This window comes from Rhinoraja longicauda, chromosome 16 (genome assembly GCF_053455715.1).
Source record: "Rhinoraja longicauda isolate Sanriku21f chromosome 16, sRhiLon1.1, whole genome shotgun sequence".
Taxonomy (NCBI): Eukaryota; Metazoa; Chordata; class Chondrichthyes; order Rajiformes; family Arhynchobatidae; genus Rhinoraja; species Rhinoraja longicauda.
In genome coordinates this window covers 15,817,947-15,835,611 of record NC_135968.1, presented here as the reverse complement: position 1 = coordinate 15,835,611, position 17,665 = coordinate 15,817,947, and the positions used below count along the sequence as shown (strand labels likewise).

The 17,665-nt window shown below is 50.2% G+C and overlaps 2 protein-coding genes across 2 annotated transcripts in view; one reads left to right on the top strand and one right to left on the bottom strand.

Annotated features, from left to right (window-relative positions):
• The window catches only part of LOC144601263 (glutathione S-transferase omega-1-like), a 131,536-nt gene that overhangs the window by 23,823 nt on the left and 90,048 nt on the right, over window positions 1–17,665 (bottom strand). The gene's annotated exons all lie outside the window — the stretch shown is intronic.
• Window positions 1–17,665, top strand: part of pdcd11 (programmed cell death 11) — a 39,571-nt gene that overhangs the window by 20,533 nt on the left and 1,373 nt on the right. Inside the window, exons 20-35 of the mRNA XM_078413278.1 lie at window positions 296–411; window positions 1,334–1,860; window positions 3,035–3,097; window positions 4,258–4,360; window positions 4,727–4,816; window positions 5,522–5,624; window positions 6,482–6,659; window positions 8,076–8,132; window positions 8,896–9,018; window positions 10,312–10,434; window positions 11,011–11,179; window positions 12,146–12,253; window positions 13,572–13,721; window positions 14,205–14,452; window positions 14,619–14,787; window positions 15,605–15,758. Of these exons, the coding sequence (XP_078269404.1) occupies window positions 296–411; window positions 1,334–1,860; window positions 3,035–3,097; window positions 4,258–4,360; window positions 4,727–4,816; window positions 5,522–5,624; window positions 6,482–6,659; window positions 8,076–8,132; window positions 8,896–9,018; window positions 10,312–10,434; window positions 11,011–11,179; window positions 12,146–12,253; window positions 13,572–13,721; window positions 14,205–14,452; window positions 14,619–14,787; window positions 15,605–15,758 (2,481 nt within the window). The remainder of the gene's footprint in view (window positions 1–295; window positions 412–1,333; window positions 1,861–3,034; window positions 3,098–4,257; window positions 4,361–4,726; window positions 4,817–5,521; window positions 5,625–6,481; window positions 6,660–8,075; window positions 8,133–8,895; window positions 9,019–10,311; window positions 10,435–11,010; window positions 11,180–12,145; window positions 12,254–13,571; window positions 13,722–14,204; window positions 14,453–14,618; window positions 14,788–15,604; window positions 15,759–17,665) is intronic.

Here is a 17,665-nt window from a genome sequence, read left to right as displayed (position 1 = left end):
CATGTCTCTCCTTGGCTCTGACTCTCTAGAGAATACAATCCCAGTTTATCCAATCTCCCTGTAGTTAATGCCCTCTAATCCAGGCATCATTCAGATAAACCTCTTCCACACCTCCTCCAAAGCCTACATGCCCTTCCCCTAATGGGGTGACCAGAACTGCATCTGACTAAAGTCCTATAAAACTGTATTATTTCATCCGGACTCTTATACTCAATGCCCCAGCTGATGAAGGCAAGCATACTGTGTGCCTTCTTTGCCACTCTATTGACCGGCTTCCTCTTTGTTTCTTCCTCAGGTGCAAGCCTGAGCCAGGGGCAGCAGATGACAGCGGTGGTGTTGTTCGTCGATCTCCTCTCCTCCACAGTTCACGTTTCTGTCCGCCCGGAACTGTTGCGTCCAAGTGTCAAAAAGGTATGGCGTGTGGGTCTGGTGCTCTCCAAAGCCTCTGTCTGTCCGTCTGTGGGGAATGGTTCGGGCTGTAGCTGCTGATGAAGTCTGGCATTGTATGGAAGATTCTTCCAGGGAGAGTTGGAATTATCGTGAGAGGATTAGGTAATGGGTTGAACTGACAACCTGCAGTTATGAAAAGACACCAAGAGTAACTCAGCGGGTCAGGTAGCATCTCTAGATAGCATGAACGGAGTCATACAGTGTGGAAACGGTCCCTTTAGCCCAACTAACCCACACCCACCAACATGTCCTATCTACATTAGTCCCACCTCCCCGCGCTTGACCCATAAACCTCGAAAGGTACCCGATACATTTACTTGTCCAAATGTCTCTTAAACATTATGATGGTATCTGCCTCAACTATCTCCTCTGGCAGCTCGTTCCATGTGCCCACCACCCTTGGTGTAAAAAAAACCAATTACCCTTCAGGATCCTATTAAATCGTTTCCCCCTCGCCTTAAATTTCACACCTCTTGTTCTCAATCCCCCTAATCTGGGAAAAAGGATAGCGGGCGTTTTAGGTTGGGAGCCTTCTTTAGACTGACGGGGTGGTGGAAGAAAGCTGGAAGAGAGGCGGGGGTGGGACAAAGCTGAGCAAGTGACTGGATGAAGGGGGTTACCTATAATTGGACAATTCTATGTGCATGCCATTGGGTTATAAGGTACAGAAGTAGAAGATGAGGTACTGTTCCTCCAGTTCGCGTGTGGTGTCACTCTGACAGTGGAGGAGACCCAGGTCAGTGTGGGAATGGGATGGGGAGTTAAAATAGTTAGCCACTGGGAGATCCAGCAGGCATTGGTGACCGGGCACATATGTTCAGTGAAACGGTCGCCAAGTGTACAGCTTGCAGTTAATCATGTTGTGATTGTGCATCTCCTGCAGCCGGGAGGAGCTGTGCAGCAGAAAGCTGTGGTGCAGTTTGTGGCGCCGGGTCTGGCTGTGGGATTGCTGTCCGGCTCCTCGCAGCTCACCTTCATCCCCGTCGCCGCCCATCGCAACGACACCTTCCACTTTGACTCGGAGAAGCTCTGCGAGGGGCAGGTGGTCTCTGTGAAGGTGGAGGCCGGCGGCAAGGAGCACCAGGGAATCCCGCTGAGTGCCAGGGGTCCCGGCAAATGGCGGAGAGCGGTCAGGGACCGTGGCCTCGAGCCTCCAGCGGTGGCAGCGGCAGCGACAACAGTGCCTCTGGTCCAACACTCTCTGTGCGTCGGAGACACCGTCAGCGGCACGGTCAAGTCGGTGCGGCCGACCTGCCTGACCATCGCCTTGTCCGGAGGAGTGACCGGGTTCGTTCACGTCTCGGAGATCCTCGACCAGGTCTCGGACGGCACGGTTCCAACGGCCAGCCAGAAGATTGGTGACACCGTGACCGCAATGGTCATCGGATGCAAGGATACAAAGTCCCACAAGTAGGTGCTATTAGTCTTTCAATTAGTTACGGAAATGGTCCAAATGTTAAGTCCTCAACTGGGGCAAAGGGTGTACAGCTCTGGTCACCCTGCTGAAGGAAGGATGATACTAAACTGGAGAGTGTGCGGCAAAATTTACACGGATGTAATCAGGTGTGGAAAGGTTGAGTTATAAGGAGAGACTGGGCGGGCTGGCTCTGTTTTCAACTTGTTCAGCATGGCTGAGTTGGACCAAATGTTTTAACCTGCGTTCTATGAGTGAGTACTTTGAAGTCTCTTTATTTTCTCTTTGGCACTGTGTGCTGTACTCGTGTTTACATGATTTACCTGGAGAGCACACAAAACAAGATATTTCCTTTTATGAATGATTGCCTTTATTTGTCGTTGAAAGCACTGCATACAACAAAATTATTATTGCCACTCCATTGGTGCATAATATACTAACATAAAAGCACAGGGCACAATTTAAAAACAATGTTATTTAACTAGGGCTTAAGATAAATAAATAATCAATGTTGCAATATATCAATAAACAATGGTGATAGTACGGTAAAATGCGAGCTAGGTAGCAATACTCAGTAGCTTTTCATATTGAGTGTGCAGATTGCTTTGGGGAAGAAACTTATCTGGCTGCGCATGACAATAATAAATCAATAAAGAAAGATAATGAGCAAGTTTCTCATTGAAACAAGGAACTGCAGAGGCTGGTTTATTTTTTTAAAAGACACAATGTGCTAGAGTAACTCAGCGGGTCTGGCAGCATGTCTGGAGAACATGGATAGGTGATGTTCCGGTTCAGGACTCTTCTTGAAATTGATTCAGACCATGTGTTCCAGAGATGCTGCCTGATCCGCTGAGTTGCTCTAGCATCTTGTATAGGAAAATAACTGCAGATGCTGGTCAAAGGCATCACAAAATGCTGGAGTAACTCAGCGGGTCAGGCAGCATTTCTGGAGAGAAGGAATGGTTGACGTTTCGGGTCGAGACCCTTCTTCAGACAGTCTGGAGAATGGTATCGACCCGAAACATCACCCATTCCTTCTCTCCAGAGATGCTGCCTGACCCGCTGAGTTACTCCAACATTTTGTGATGCTCTAGCATCTTGTGTCTTTTTTTAGTGTCTCATTTTTTTACTGCTTCTGACATATTCTTTTTTATCTTCCTCTCATGCTAGGTTTCTGCCGATCACTCACTCACGTTTCACAGTGACTACACCGGTGTTGACATTGAGACCCAGGTGAGGCATAGCATTGCAGTGAGCACTAGTGTAGGATGCATCAGTTGTATACGGCTCCTAGAACACAGCTCAATGTCACGTCCCCACAGTGCGGAAAGAATGTTAAGCCGTTAGTCAAAGCACAAGGTAACAATCATGAGGGTAAAGGAACTGGAGGGTTTAAACTAAGAGGAAAGATTAAACTATGGCAAATTTCAAAAAGCTCTGACTGCTGGAAACCTGATATGAAAACAGATGCGCTGGAAACATTCAGCAGGTCGGGCAGCATCTCTGGAGAGAGAACCAGTTAAAGTGCAGAGCCATCCAGGGTTGTTTTCTTTGGAAATGTGAATCTAAAGGGTGACCTTGGAGGTCTTTAGAATTAAAGAAGGGTTCAACAGGGGAGGTGCAGAGAAAACATTTACACTGGAAGAATTCAGAATTGGAAGCCAGCAAGGGAAGGTACCCAGCTGGGAATTACAACTTTCGCCTGAAGAAGGGACCCGACCCGAAACGTCGTCTGTTGTCCATTCCCTCCACATGCTGTCTGCCCTTCTGAGTCCCTGTGGCACTATGTGGTCTGCTCTGGATTGTGAAGGTTTCTGGAACACATCATGCTTTGCCGTCTCCGATGGCTGTGTAGAGTGGGATGTGTCTGACAGTTGAACAGCCTCCAACACTTGCTGCTTGGGCGTGTTCTGTGGCTGCCAAGCTGAGATGAAGCATGGACTGTGACATGGGGAGTCACCACCAATAGTGAGAGCTGTAGAGGGGACATTGATTAAACAGTGTGGCTCCTACTGAAGCTGACAACCGCGGGAGCAGATGTTCCCAAAGAGAACATAGAACAGCACAGAAACAGGCCCACAGACATGATGCCAGAAACAGGCCCACAGACATGATGCCAGATTAAGCTAATCTACTCTGCTTGCACATGATCTGTATACCTCCATCCCTTGCTTATCCATGTGCCTATCTAAAAGCCTCTTAAAGACCTCTATTGTACCTGCCTCCACCACCATTGCTGTGCATGCCAGGACCCATCGCTCACTATGTTTTAAAAAAAACCTTGCCCTGCACATCTTTAAGGTTGAATGTTTGAAAGAAACTTGAGCTTGGATCTAGTCACAAGCCCGCCCCTGGTTCCCTCTGTGCATGACCTGCTGTCCTGTTCCTTCCAGCAAGCTGTCGGGGCGAGATGGTGCCGAGCTGCAGGAGGGCAATCTGGTGGACAGGCTGCGAGCCTTCAAGCCTGGCCAGGCACTGACCTGCTACGTGTACAGGGTACGACCTTGTGTCTCTCCGCTTCCGCTGTCCGAGGAGGGGATTTGGGGAGTAGAACTCTCCGTGCTGGCTCTCCAAGTTGCTGGTGGGCACTGTTTGTTTGTTTGCGTGTGTCCACTCAAACACACACACGTGTTCAGGGACAGTTACAGATGTGCCCTCTTCCTACCACATTGTGTCATACAGCGTGGAAACTGGCCCTTCGGCCTAACTTGCCGACCAACATGTCCCACCTGCCTGTGTTTGGCCCATATCCCTCTAAACCTGTCCTGTCCATGTACCTCTCCAAATGTTTCTCAAACGTTGTGATAGTACCTGCCTCAACCTATCATGTCTGACGTATTTTACCCCTTCAACTGCCCGCAGTACTACAGCGCCAAGCAATGTCTGGACGTTGAAGTGACCCACGATATACATGGGAATGTGGAGCTGCTGCTGCTGTCCCTCAATCACAAGGTGAGTGCCGGGCTCTCTGTTGGGAATTAAAATGGTGGGCAGAATAACGTGGAGGGCTTCCTGCGAGTTGGGAGGCTGTCCTGTCGTGGTTGATTCCAAGAGAGTCCCGCGCTTAATGTCATATGCACCAGGAATGACATTGACAATGATTTTCTGGCACCCTTAGTTCCAGAGGCTTTCTGGATTATCTGTTTTGCCAGACTAACAGAGGTCACAGGCTTTGAAGGGAGTCGAACGGTACCGGAACGGCTGCCGGCAAGCCACGATGCCGGCCCACGAAGTTGGCTATGGGAAGGGGTCAGCCGGCTCCGGCCGGGCCACAGTTCCAGAGCCCTGGTCGCAGAGGGCAAAATCAGCCCACTGATCAGATGTGGAAATCCCAGTGAAGTCGAGATCGGCCGCCTCACCTGGCCTAAGCACCACGCCTTCAGTGGGGGGTGGGACTCCGGGGGGATTTCAAGTGTGCTCTCGTACGTTTATCCAGATTAAAGGAGGTGCCTTTAAATAAAGGATGAATGCACGGTTCTCAGATCCTGTACCTCCCATCAAGCTGATAGTGTGTATTTATTGTCCATTATTTTGCCATTTGGGGTAGCCATCGTTGCCATTTGGGGTAGCACATTTCCGGTCAGCAGGAGTCTGTATGATGCTTGTCTAATTTATAAAACTCCCCTGAAAGGTTTTCTTCCTCTCCCTCAAACTCAGAAAATGAAGCATCCCGAGAGAGCCTTCCAGTCCGGTCAGGCATTGACGGTGACCGTGATCAGCCCAGACAGCAGCGGCACCCGCCTCTGCCTCTCGCTCACAGGTGAGACTGAGTGTGGGGTACTGGAGGCAGGGTGGGGAGGGGGCAAAGTGTCGGGTACGGTATCTTCCTCCAAGCCAAATCTATCTTGGTTAGGCAATAAACAATAACTGGGGGAGTTGCCTGGATTGGGGGGGAGGGGGTTTGGGGGGCGGGGAGGAGCTGCGAATGTTTATATCGGGGACAGATCACTGTTGGGGGGGAGGTGATTGTTGGGAGGGTTTGGGACAAGTGGTCTCCGAGGATCAGGTGACTTCTGGCCGTGGAACAGCCTCTGGGAGCTGGGACCTGAGGAAGGAGGGAGGAGGCCGGTGAAGCGAGCAACTAGAGGGCTCTGAGCCCGACGGCCTGCGGGGCTGGGTGTCAGGGTAAGGGGTGAGCTGGGTCGGTTACCACCCTGCAGTCTACAGGGTAAAAGGCAAGGGAGAGGCTTAGTCCAGCAAAAGACATGGAGGCACTTAAACAGTGACAGATTGCAAAATCAGCAGTGGACGAGCACACTGAAACGTCACCTATCCATGTTCTCCAGATAGGCTACCTGAATCGCTGAATTACTCCAGCATTCCATGTCTTTTTTTGTAAACCAGCATCTGCAGTTCCTTGTGCCTCCACATCTTTCTGGAGACTGTGTGTGTGTATAGGGCAAAGCACTTCTGCTGGGAATTGGGGGCAATGGAGCCAGGTTCTGGAGCTGGGGGCAAATACAGAATACTGGGAGGACTTTGCTGGCCAGGCACTTTGTGCTCTTCCCCAGCAGCTGTGAGCGGGGAGGTCGGGGCTGGGGGAATGGGACTGCTTGTTGCTCTGTGATTTGTTGCTAAATCATCATTAAACGATGTCTTCCCAACACACTTTCCCAGGACTCTGCTCGCTGGATGAAGGTGCGGTGACCCTGGGCACTATCAGAAGGGTTGTCCCCGGCGTGGGGGTAATGGTCAACCTGCCCCTGGGCACCACTGGTCGGGCAGGCCTGTGTGATGTGACAGACACGTACAGCGAGGTACCGCTGCAGGGACTGGTACCCGGCAGCCTCGTCAGGTGGGTGTGGGTACCAGGAGCCAGCAGCAAGCAGGGGGTGCCCTTGTTCACCCTCCAGTTCCGGGTGGCAGCTGGGTGCGGGCGTCAGAGGGGCGGACGTGCCCCTAGGCAGTGACATTAGAGATAGCACGGAAACAGGCCGTTCAGGCGACCGCCCAGGCCGACCGGCGATCACCCCGTACACTCGCACTATCCTACACACTGGGGAAAATTTACAAAAGCCAATTAAGCTACAAACCTGCACGTCTTTGAAGTGTGGGAGGAAGCCGGAGCACCCGCAGAAAACCCACGCGATCAAAGGGAGAACGTACAATCTCCATACTAACAGCACCCGCAGTCAGGATCAAACCCGGGTCTCTGGCGCTGTAAGGCAGCAACTCTAGGGTTCATGAACCAGTGGAGAGACTCTGGCTCCTGCAGCATGGAGTGGGTGCTGGAGGGTGTGATGCAGTTTAGAAGGGTTCAATGCAGTGCAATGGTGCAATACTGGAAGGAGTGATGCAGTGTAGGAGGCCACTGCCATGCTGGGGATGCGGTACTGCAGGGAGTGATGTATGGCAGGGGACGGGGCAGCACAACGACAGAGACCCAGTTTTGATCCTGACTACAGAGTGCTGTCTGCCCGGAGTTTGTATGTTCTCCCTGTGGCACCGTGCATTTTCTCCGGGTGCTCTGGTTTCCTCCCACACTCCAAAAACGTATGGGTTTGTAGGTTAATTGACTTCGGTAAAAGTTGTAAGATATCCCTAGTGGGGAGGTTAGTGCTAGCATACGGGGCGATCGCTGGTCGGCACAAATTCAGTGGCCCTGTTTCCGCACTGTATCGCTAAACTAAACTGCGCAGTGCGGGGCGAGAGAATGGAGGGATAGAAGCAGGGTTTACAGGAAAAAGGAAGGGTGACATGGAGCAGAGCAGAGATAAGGAAGGGTAGAGGGAGGGAGGTGAGGTGCAGGAGAAACACTTCCCCTGGCTGAGGCATCTAGATCCAGCGGTCACTCCACATACGGGGTCAGGTATGTGCACCTGAGACACATGACTTCTTCAACCAAGTGATGGGGGGGTGGGGTTGGTGTTCCACACCCAAGTGTTGTGGAGTCAGGCATTGAGATCATTGTGGCAGATGAGAAGTTTTTAGATAACTAGTGATTCGGATAGGTGGGGTTAGTGCGGGCAAATGACACTGAGGTAATAGGTTTCACTGAATACCAAGCCCGCTTCTGTTCTTATGAGAGAAAAGGGGGAGTTTAAGGGTGATTGGATGTGAGAGGACATAGTGAGGTTGTGAGTATTCTCCACACCCCCCCCCCCCCCCCCCCACTCCTCTGTCCCATGTCCTCCAAAGTAATTATCAGCTGAAGTTGAATTTTCTGGTACATCCTTGTCTTCCATTGATTCTCGGTTCTTTGTTTCTTCAGGTGTTGTGTTATTTCCAAGAGTCAGAATCAACTTGGAATTTCTCTGAGGAAATCTAGGTGAGTCTCCCTCCTTCCCTCCCCTGTACTGTTGCAATACATTGTGGTTAAGTCATATAAGCATAGAAACAGGCCCTTCGGCCCACCTCATCCATGCTGACCAAGATGCCTCATCTAATCTAATCCCATTGCACGTTTGGTCTGTATTCCTCCGAACCCTTCCTATCCATGTATCTGTCCAATGTCTTTTTTATAATTTTATAGTATGTGTCACAACTACCTCTTCCGGCTCGTTTCCACATACCCACCGCCCTCTGTGTGAAAAGGATTGCCCCCCCTAAGGTTCCTATTAAACCTTTCCTCATCTTAAACCCATGTCCTCTGGTCCTTGAATCCCCTACTCTGAGTAAAATACTCTGCATTCACCCGATCTATTCCTTTCATGGTCGTATGCAGTACACTATAGGATCATCCCACAGCCTCCTGCACTCCAAGGAATAAAGTCCTAGCCTGCCCAACCGCTCCCTGGAGCTCAGGCCCTCGAATCCATCCTTTTATAGAACAATGTTTTACATGCTGTTCTATATTTTCAGACTGGACACTTAATGTAAATGCAGCAGAAGTCACCAAATGATTAACTGTACTCGCCTGCACATCAGGGCCAATTCCGCAGAGAAGGCTGCTGCTAATTAGCCGACATTTGCACCGTCCATTTGTTGAGACAGAAATACACTAAAAATGTCTTTTGATGATTACTTTCTATTTTTTTTAATTTTGCATAATATTCGGAATTATTTTGCTGATGCGCGTTTGGTCTCTCCAGGGTTTACCCTGAGAAGAAGCTTTCAGTGTGTGACCCCGAGCTTGCATCGATCAAGAACCTTTGGAAGGGGGCCGTCGTGAGGGGTTATGTGAAGGATGTTGGGGAGCTAGGAGTGTACGTCAGGTAAGGTTGCCCAGGTAGCTGTGTGAGAGCTCTGGTGTGAACGAGTGTGCAAAACTGTGTACAGCTTGTGTCAGGCCAATCGGATGTCTGGCTCTGACGCATTCTGGGTGAACCAGACGGCTTAAAAAAATCGATTAACTGTTAGTGAGGTTAGAGCTTTTAAATTCCATATTTCTTGCTACATTTACTGAGGTTATTTCTTCTGCCTGTGTCCTGAACCCATCTCAAAAGGTGTGCGAGTTTGTAGGCTAATTGGCCTCTGTAAAATTGCCCCTGGTATGTGGGCATGGATGTAAATATGGAATAACATAGAACAGATGTGAACTGGTGCCAAATGGTCAGTGTGGGTTTATCTCAATCACAGTGAAGCAATGGGTATTAATACCTTCCAAACCCTCTCTGCACCTCAAATCTAACTTGTTCTCTTGCATTCCAGGTTCTGACAAATGATCGGCACCCAGAACCATTAGCTGTTTCTTTTTCCATAGCCAGATCTGCTGAGTTTTCCAGCATTTTAGACAATAGACAATAGATGCAGGAGGAGGCCGTTCGGCCCTTCGAGCCAGCACCGCCGTTCAATGTGATCATGGCTGATCATTCTCAATCAGTACCCCGTTCCTGCCTTCTCCCCATACCCCCTGACTCCGCTATCCTAAGAGCTCTATCCAGCTCTCTCTTGAATGCATTCAGAGAATTGGCCTCCACTGCCTTCTGAGGCAGAGAATTTTATTGTACTGCTCCTGGTCATGAGCATGTAGTGTGAATTTCCGTTTACTTTACTTTAGAATTTGGAAATACTGTGTGAGAACAAGCCCTTTGTCCCACCAAGTCCGCGATCAGCAATCACCACTTACACTGACACTATCCTGCACACTGTGGGCAATTTAACCAAAGTCAATTAACCTACAAAGCTGCATGTCTTTGGAGTGTGGGAGGAAACTGGGGCATCCAAAGAGAAAACCCATGTGGTCACAGAGAACGTACAAACTCCGTACAGACAGCACCCATAGACGGGGTAGAACCTGGGTCTCTGGTTCTGTGAGGCAGCAACTCTACCGCTGCGCCACTGTTACTCCACACCGTTTGCTTTCACATTATCCAAACAACATGTGAATCGTTGAAATGTATTTCCCATTTCTCCCGAACTCTGCAGGAGGATGGGCACCAGTGGGTGCAGGCAGCCTGCAGTTTGAGGTGTTCTTGTTGAATGTGAAAACAGTGTTTTAATCGGAGTGAGTAAATGTACAGTGATGGGCCGTGCACCTTCTTCAGCGTGTTATCTTTGTGTTTCAGCCTGTCTGCCTCTCTGTCGGGTCTTGTTCAATATCAGCACGTCACTGATTATTCAGTCACCGACAACAGAATCTACCAGGAGAATATACCCAAGGGAAAGCTGGTGACGGTGAAAGTACTGAGGTAGGAGTTGGGTGGGAGAGCGTGGGAAGAGGTGGCTGAGTCTCCAACTATCCACTGGCCTAAAAAGGTGATGCCTTAACCTGCCTGTTGGCTTTAGGAGAGACTTCACGGGTCAGTGGGAATCCAGGTCTTGCTATTCGGAGGCGTTCAGAGTCAAACATTTGAGGAGAAATGAAGTGCACAGTGCTGGAGGACCCCAGCGGGTCAGGCAACATGGGTGGAGGGAATGGACAGACGATGTTTGCATCGGTCTGAGTAAAGGGTGCTGACCCGAAACGTCACCTGTCCATTCTCTCCCCAGATGCTGCCTGACCCGCTGAGTTCCTCCCAACACTTTGCGTTGTGTTTATCCTCAAAATTTTGATTCTGAACACCTCTCTGTAACCTGCCACCATAAGGAGATCAGACATCATTTCTGTGATATTCTAGTGATTCCTGGGCACCCTCTCCAGTATCTCCTGAGGAAGTACCTGAGTGCTTTACCGTGGCAAGGTGTGCAGGGGTGTGCGTTGTTTAGCGGGTTCCCTGGATGGCTGTGCAGCCGTGGTGTGATACTCTCGTGTGCTTTTTCCACAGCGTAGACGTGCCGTCTGGCCACGTGGGGCTCTCGCTGCTCCCTGCAGATACCAGGAACCCAGACATGCTGCCAGAGTCGCTGGGCCTGTCGCACAAGGGGCCGAATGAAAAGGAGAGCGGCTTCACCGAGCGCGGGAAACGCAAGCGGAGAGATTCAGAGCGGGAGCAGGTGCTGAACTCTGCTGAAATTGGTTTTGTTTTACCCCTAGTTACTGTAAATGGTTGGGGTGCGGAGTGGTACAGCAGGTAGTGCTGCTGCCTTGCAACTCCACCTATTTATGGAGTTTGCAGGTTTGTCCCTGCGACCGCGTGGGTTTCCCTCGAGTGCTCCAATTTGCTCCCACATCCCAAAGACGTGTGTTACATTACCCCTTGTGCAGGTTCCTGGAGAGAGGATAGACACGTGATGGGGAACCATGTCGCAGGGGAATGGGAATAATGGGATTGCTCAGAGTTGGCGTAAACCTTGGACTGAATGGCCTCTATTCGTGAGCTGCTGCCTGGCCTGCTGAGCAATTCCAGCATTTTCTTAATTATTTCCTTCACTTCAGTCAAGCATAACTTGACAGACGTCAGGTAATCCCCTCATTTTTATTGGGTCCAGACCAGCTTCTTGTCAGAATTGAATTCTCCAACCTGAGGGCATTGCCAAGGACCTCCTCCCTGTGAACTGTATTTGACACTCAACTGATGCGGGCATTCTGTGGGGACGTGCTTGGTCGTATGTGCTATACCATGCCAATTGTGGCGAGAGTCCCATCTACCTACTGAGCCACTTTACAGACAACTCCCGCAAACATCAGGGGCGTATGTGCGAGATGGGGTGGCACAGCGGGAGAGTTGCTGCCTTACAGCGCCAGGGACCCGGGTTCGGTCCTGACTAAGGGTGCTGTCTGTGGAGATTACATTCTCCCTGTGACCAGACAAATAATTTGGTGCTCCGGTTTCCCCCCACATTCCAAAGATGTGCAGGTTTGTCGGGTCAATAACTTTTGTTTAAAAAAAAATTGAATACTGCTTGTGTATGGGGTAATTGCTAGTCGATGTGGACTAATTGGGCCTGTTTCAAAGCTGTATCGCTAAGCTAAACTAAACTACATTTCGGTGCTTATTTGTTTATTTGTTCTCACATTAGCTGCCCTGCAAAATATTGACGAGACAGAAGAAACAGCGTTTGGAGGGGAGTGATGGTGGGTTGGATGTTTACTGTCGGGAGGAAGAGGAGAGTGACACTGAATTTAAGGTGAGCTTCACTGAGTTTATAGCCCCTGCACGGAACTGAGTTTCGCCCAGATGTGTCCTCTCATCCAGAACGCCGCTCCCCTCAGTCCTTGCATCTAGTGCTTACAGTCACAGATCTGTACAGTACAGACACAGGCCCTTCAGCGCACCATGTCCATGCCAACCAAACCGGAATACTGGGCTGGTCCCATTTGCTTGCATTTGGCCCGTATCCCTCTAAACCCTTCCTGTCAATATATCTGTCCAAATGTCTTTTAAATTACATCTGCTTCGAAAACTTCCTCTGGCAGCTCATTCCAGATATGGACAACCCTCTCTGAGTGAAAACGTTGCCCCTAAGGTCCCTCTAAAATCTCTCCCATTTCACCGTAAGCCTGTACCCTCTAGTTTTAGAATTCTCTACTCTGGGGAAAAGACTGAGCATTCACTTCATTCATGCCCCTCGTGATCTTGTTCACCTCAATAAGGTCACCGCTCAGCATCCTACACTCCAAAGGGAAAAAGTCCCAGCCTGTCCAACCTCATTCTATAATGCAAGCCCAGGTAATAGTTTGAAGAGTCTCTTCTGCACCCTCTCCAACTGAATCCATTCTGATGTTTGGATTCCTCTCTAATCACCTCCCTGTAATGCGGAAAGTCCTGCAGCTTCTGCCGTTCCTGTGCCTGCTGCCCCAGAATCCACAATCCTTCATACTCCACTGAAGCACATTTAAAACCTGCTCACCATTATGATGTGAGAGAGGTGGCACCTAATGCACGAAGAGCAAGATGCTTCAAAAGGCTCTGGGTCGGGTGATTTATCCATTTTCATATATCTATTCCGGTTTTAATATTAACCAGGACACTGGGGGGAAAGTAGTAGCTGTCGGCAGTGAAGCACTCCCTCAGTCCAACTTTGCAGGTTTGACCGACATTGTGTGCTTTGGTCTCTGGTGTCGGACTTAAGCCCACGTCCCTGTACCATGAAATGCAGCAGTGCTCCAGCTGCCTACCTCCATACGTGAGGCCACTGGGAGACAGACTCGTTGCCCTTTGTTCTGCATTAGTTTGAGCAATGCCCTGGCTTGTCAGCCTGTGGAATGCAGGGAGGGGGGGGGGGGGGGAAGTGGCCAGTTATATTGTCACCCCAAGCAAGATAAGCTCCACTGCCTTTGCTTGATTCAAGATTCAAGATAGCTTTATTTGTCATCCAAATTGGACGAAATTCAGTCACCCACGGTCCAACAACAAAAGCACAAAAATAGGCATTAAAATTACAAATTCTGCGGGAGGTTCCCGACTCTCAGCTAACGTTGCTTCGCCCTGGTCTCCCTCTGCAGAAGCCAAGTCCTGCCAAAGCCACGGTCGCCAGACTCCAGCTGCCCAGCGGCTTCGCTTGGGACGCTGGTTTAAACACCATCGCGCCGACAATGAAGGGTCAAGAGGACATGAGCTCGGACAGCGAAGAAGAGCAGAGTTTGGACACCGAGGTGGGGGAGAACTCCGCGTCACTTTACCACTCACTGTTGCTGGTGATTTATTGTTTGTCACGTGTACCGAGATTCAGTGAAAAGCCGTGTCTGCGTGCCATCCAGTCGAATCATACCTTGCATGAGTACAATCAAACCGCACACAAGTGCAACCGGTAGTGCAAAGTGAAAAATATCAGAGCGCACAATATAATGTTCAATTACGGAGAAAAAGTGCAAGGTCGGCAATGAGGTAGTTTGGAAGATTGGGACGATGCTCTAGTTCATGGGAAGCTGCTGCTGAATCTGATGTTTTGCGTTTTCAACCTCTTGTACCGTGTGTGTGTGTGTGTGTGTGTGTGGAGGGAGGGGATATTATAAGGTCATAAGTGATAGGAGCAGAGTTAGGCCATTTGGCCCATCATGTCTACTCTGCCATTCGATCATGGCTGATCTACCTCTCCCTCCTAACCCCATTCTTCTGCCTTCTCCCCGACCCTCTAGCCCAGGCTGAGTCGGCGGGAAAAGGAAGCGAGCAGACGGCGTGAGGAGGAGGAGCTGTCGCGGACCGAGCGGCGTCTGGCCGACCCCACGCGGCAGCCCCAGACAGCAGACGACTTTGACCGGCTGGTGCTGAGCTCCCCCAGCAGCTCCATCGTATGGGTGCAGTACATGGCGTTCCACCTGCACGCCACCGAGATCGAAAAGGCACGGGCGGTGGGTGAGAGGGCCCTGAAAACCATCTCCTTCAGGTAGTGTTAAAGAATACCCTGCAACACACCAAACAAACTCTGCAACACACCATGCTCTACCGCTCTATGCTCTTCGGCCCATCAAGTCTACTGTGCTATTCAATTATGGCTGATTTATCTTTCCCTCTTAACCCCATCCATGTTAGTTTTGACCTCTGCCTTTCAGGGAGGAGCAGGAGAAGCTGAATGTTTGGGTGGCTCTGCTGAATCTGGAGAATCTCTATGGCACTGATGAGTCGCTGACCAAGGTGTTTGAACGTGCTTTGCAGAACAGTGAACCCATCAAGGTCTTCCAGAAACTGGCCGGCGTCTACACCAGGTCCGAGAAGTACAAGGTAGGCAGGCGGGTAACCCTGCATCAGCTCGGGATAGTAAAACAGGGGGCAAGGCTGGGGCTCTACTGCTCAAACACTGGTCAGGACAAGGCACCCACTGGCCTGGACTCCAGAGGCCCCAGGAACAGATGGTGCTCCCACAGGCCTGGTTCACCGATCTACCCTTACAAAGCCCCTGGATGCAGAAGAGGTGATAATTTTCACTCTGTGTCTGACCATGGGAGTGTGTGATGGGATGGTGTGGATGGAGCTTCATTCTGTGTCTGACCCCGGAAATGTGTTCATTAAAAAAAACATTAAATCGCACACTTCCACCACATGCTCTCAGGGTCAGACACAGAGTGAAGCTCCCTCTGGCCCGGTCTATCACATACTCCCAGGGTCAGACACCGAGTGAAGCTCCCTCTGGCCCGGTCTATCACATACTCCCAGGGTCAGACACAGAGTGAAGTCCCTCTGGCCCGGTCTGTCACATGCTCCCAGGGTCAGACACAGAGTGAAGTCCCTCTGGCCCGGTCTGTCACATACTCCCAGGGTCAGACACAGAGTGAAGCTCAACACAAAAAGCTGGTGTGACTCAGCAGTTCCTTCCTGCACAGAGTGAAGCTCCCTCTACACTGCCTCACCCCACAATCCAGGGATCAGAGAGTGAAGCCCCTTCTACACCGTCCCATCACACACTCCCCGGGTCAGATGCACAGTGAAGCTCCTGCACTGTCCCGTCACACACTCCTACACACACTCGCGAGGCTGGGGAAGCATGGATTAGACAGTAAATCATCACTGCCACGCAGTAACTGTGGGTTGTGTTTTGCAGCAAGCGGACTCCCTGTACAACACCATGCTGAGACGTTTTCGCCAGGACAGCTCTGTCTGGTTGAGTTACGCCTCCTTCCTCCTGAAGCAGGGGCGAGCAGAGGGCGGCCATGCCTTGCTGCAGAGAGCCCTCAAGTGTCTGCCACAGAAAGAGCGTGAGTTGGGGTTGGGGGAGGGTGGGGGGTTCTGCTGTCTGTGTCTGTCACTTGGTGTTGGGCAGGAGGGTAGATCATGCTTGACTTCGTTTCATTAGCTGCTATGGCTTCACAATATCAACCGGAGGAACAACTTGGAAAGGGCAGTGGATCAGAGGGCTGCAGATATTCAGTAGAGATGCTCTATTATTTGTGTAGGAAGGAACTGCAGATGCTGGTTTACACCGAAGTTAGACACAAAATGCTGGAGTAGCTCAGCGGGTCAGGCAGCATCACTGGAGAGAAGGAATGGGTGACGTTTCAGGTCGAGATTCATCTTCATACAGAGTCTGGGGAAAGTGAACGAGAGACATAGACGGTGATATAGAGAGATATAGAACAAAGAAATAAAAGAGATGTAATAAAGTAACGATGATCAAGGAAGCAGTCCGTTGTTAGCTGTGGGCTAGTTGAAAACGAGTTGTACACACAATGTAACTCACCAGGGTGCCAGTGAAACTAGTACAACGACTAGGGTGGGGAGGGGTGGAGAGAAAAGGGATGCAAGGGTTACTTGACGTTTTAAGAAAACAATATCATACCGCTGGGTTGTAAGCTGCCCAAGCGAAATATGAGGTGCTGTTCCTCCAACTTGTGTTTAGTGTGTGTTACTTTCTCTGTCGGAGGTGGGGATAGGGAGATGGAGGTTGGGATGAGTTGGGGTGAGTGAGTAGGAGGTGAGGAAATCACAAGGACAATTGGGGAGCAGATCGTTGGGAGAGCTTCTGGAAATTATTGGAAGGGCGGTAGTGATTTTATGTTTGGGAGACGCAGGGTGGGGAATAGAGTTGTTATTTACACAGAGGGTGGTGGGTATATGGAACGAGCTGCCAGAGGAGGTAGTTGAGGCAGTTACTATAACAGCATTTAAGAGATACGGACAGGTACATGGATAGGAAAGGTGTAGACGGATGTGGGCCAAACGCGGGCAAGTGGGACTAGCATAGATTGGGCATCTCTTCCAAGCTGTTATCAGGCAACTAAACCATCCTATTAACAACTAGAGAGCGGTCCTGAGCTTTTATCTATCTCTTTGGAGACCGTCAGACTCTGATCGGACTTTACGGGACTTTATCTTGCACTAAACTTTATTCCCTTTATCCTATGTCTGTACACTGTGGACGGCTCGATTGAAATCATATATAGTATTTTCACTGACTGGATATCACGCTACAAAAAGCTTTACATTGTACGTTGGTACACATGACACTAAACTAAACTAAGCATCTTGGTCGATAAGGATGAGTTGGGCAAAGAGTCTGTTTCCCTGCTGTGCGTCTAATACTTACACAAAAGCCCCTCTCAGTCTTGTCCTGTATCGGGGTTGTTAAAATTCTATTCTGTTGGTGTGGTTCCTTATCCACTGGTTCTGGGGATTGCGTGCGAATTGGCCGTGTTTCAGATCTATTTCCACTCGCACTGCGGAGGGTTTAAGACTGGGCACAAGACAACACTGTTCATCACTTGAACCTGCTGCCCAAGCAGTCAGATCCCAGCTATCCTCAAATCCCTGTCCGTGTTTAAGAGGCTTTTAGATAGGCACGTGGATATGGAGGGATATGGATCATGAGCAGGCAGAGGAGATTAATTTGGTTTAATTAAGAGATACAACATGGAAACGGGTCCTTAGGCCCAACAAGTCCATCCGACCAACAATCGTGTGTTCACGCTAGTTCCATATCATCCCAGTTTCTCATCCACTCCCTGCACATTGGCGGCAATTTACAGAGGGAGAATTAACTTACGGACCCGCACATCTTTGGGATGTGGGAGTAAACCGGAGGAAGCCCATGCAGTCACAGAGAGAATGTGCAAACTCCACACGCACAGCGCCTGAGGTCAGGATGGAACGCGGGTCTCTGGCGCTG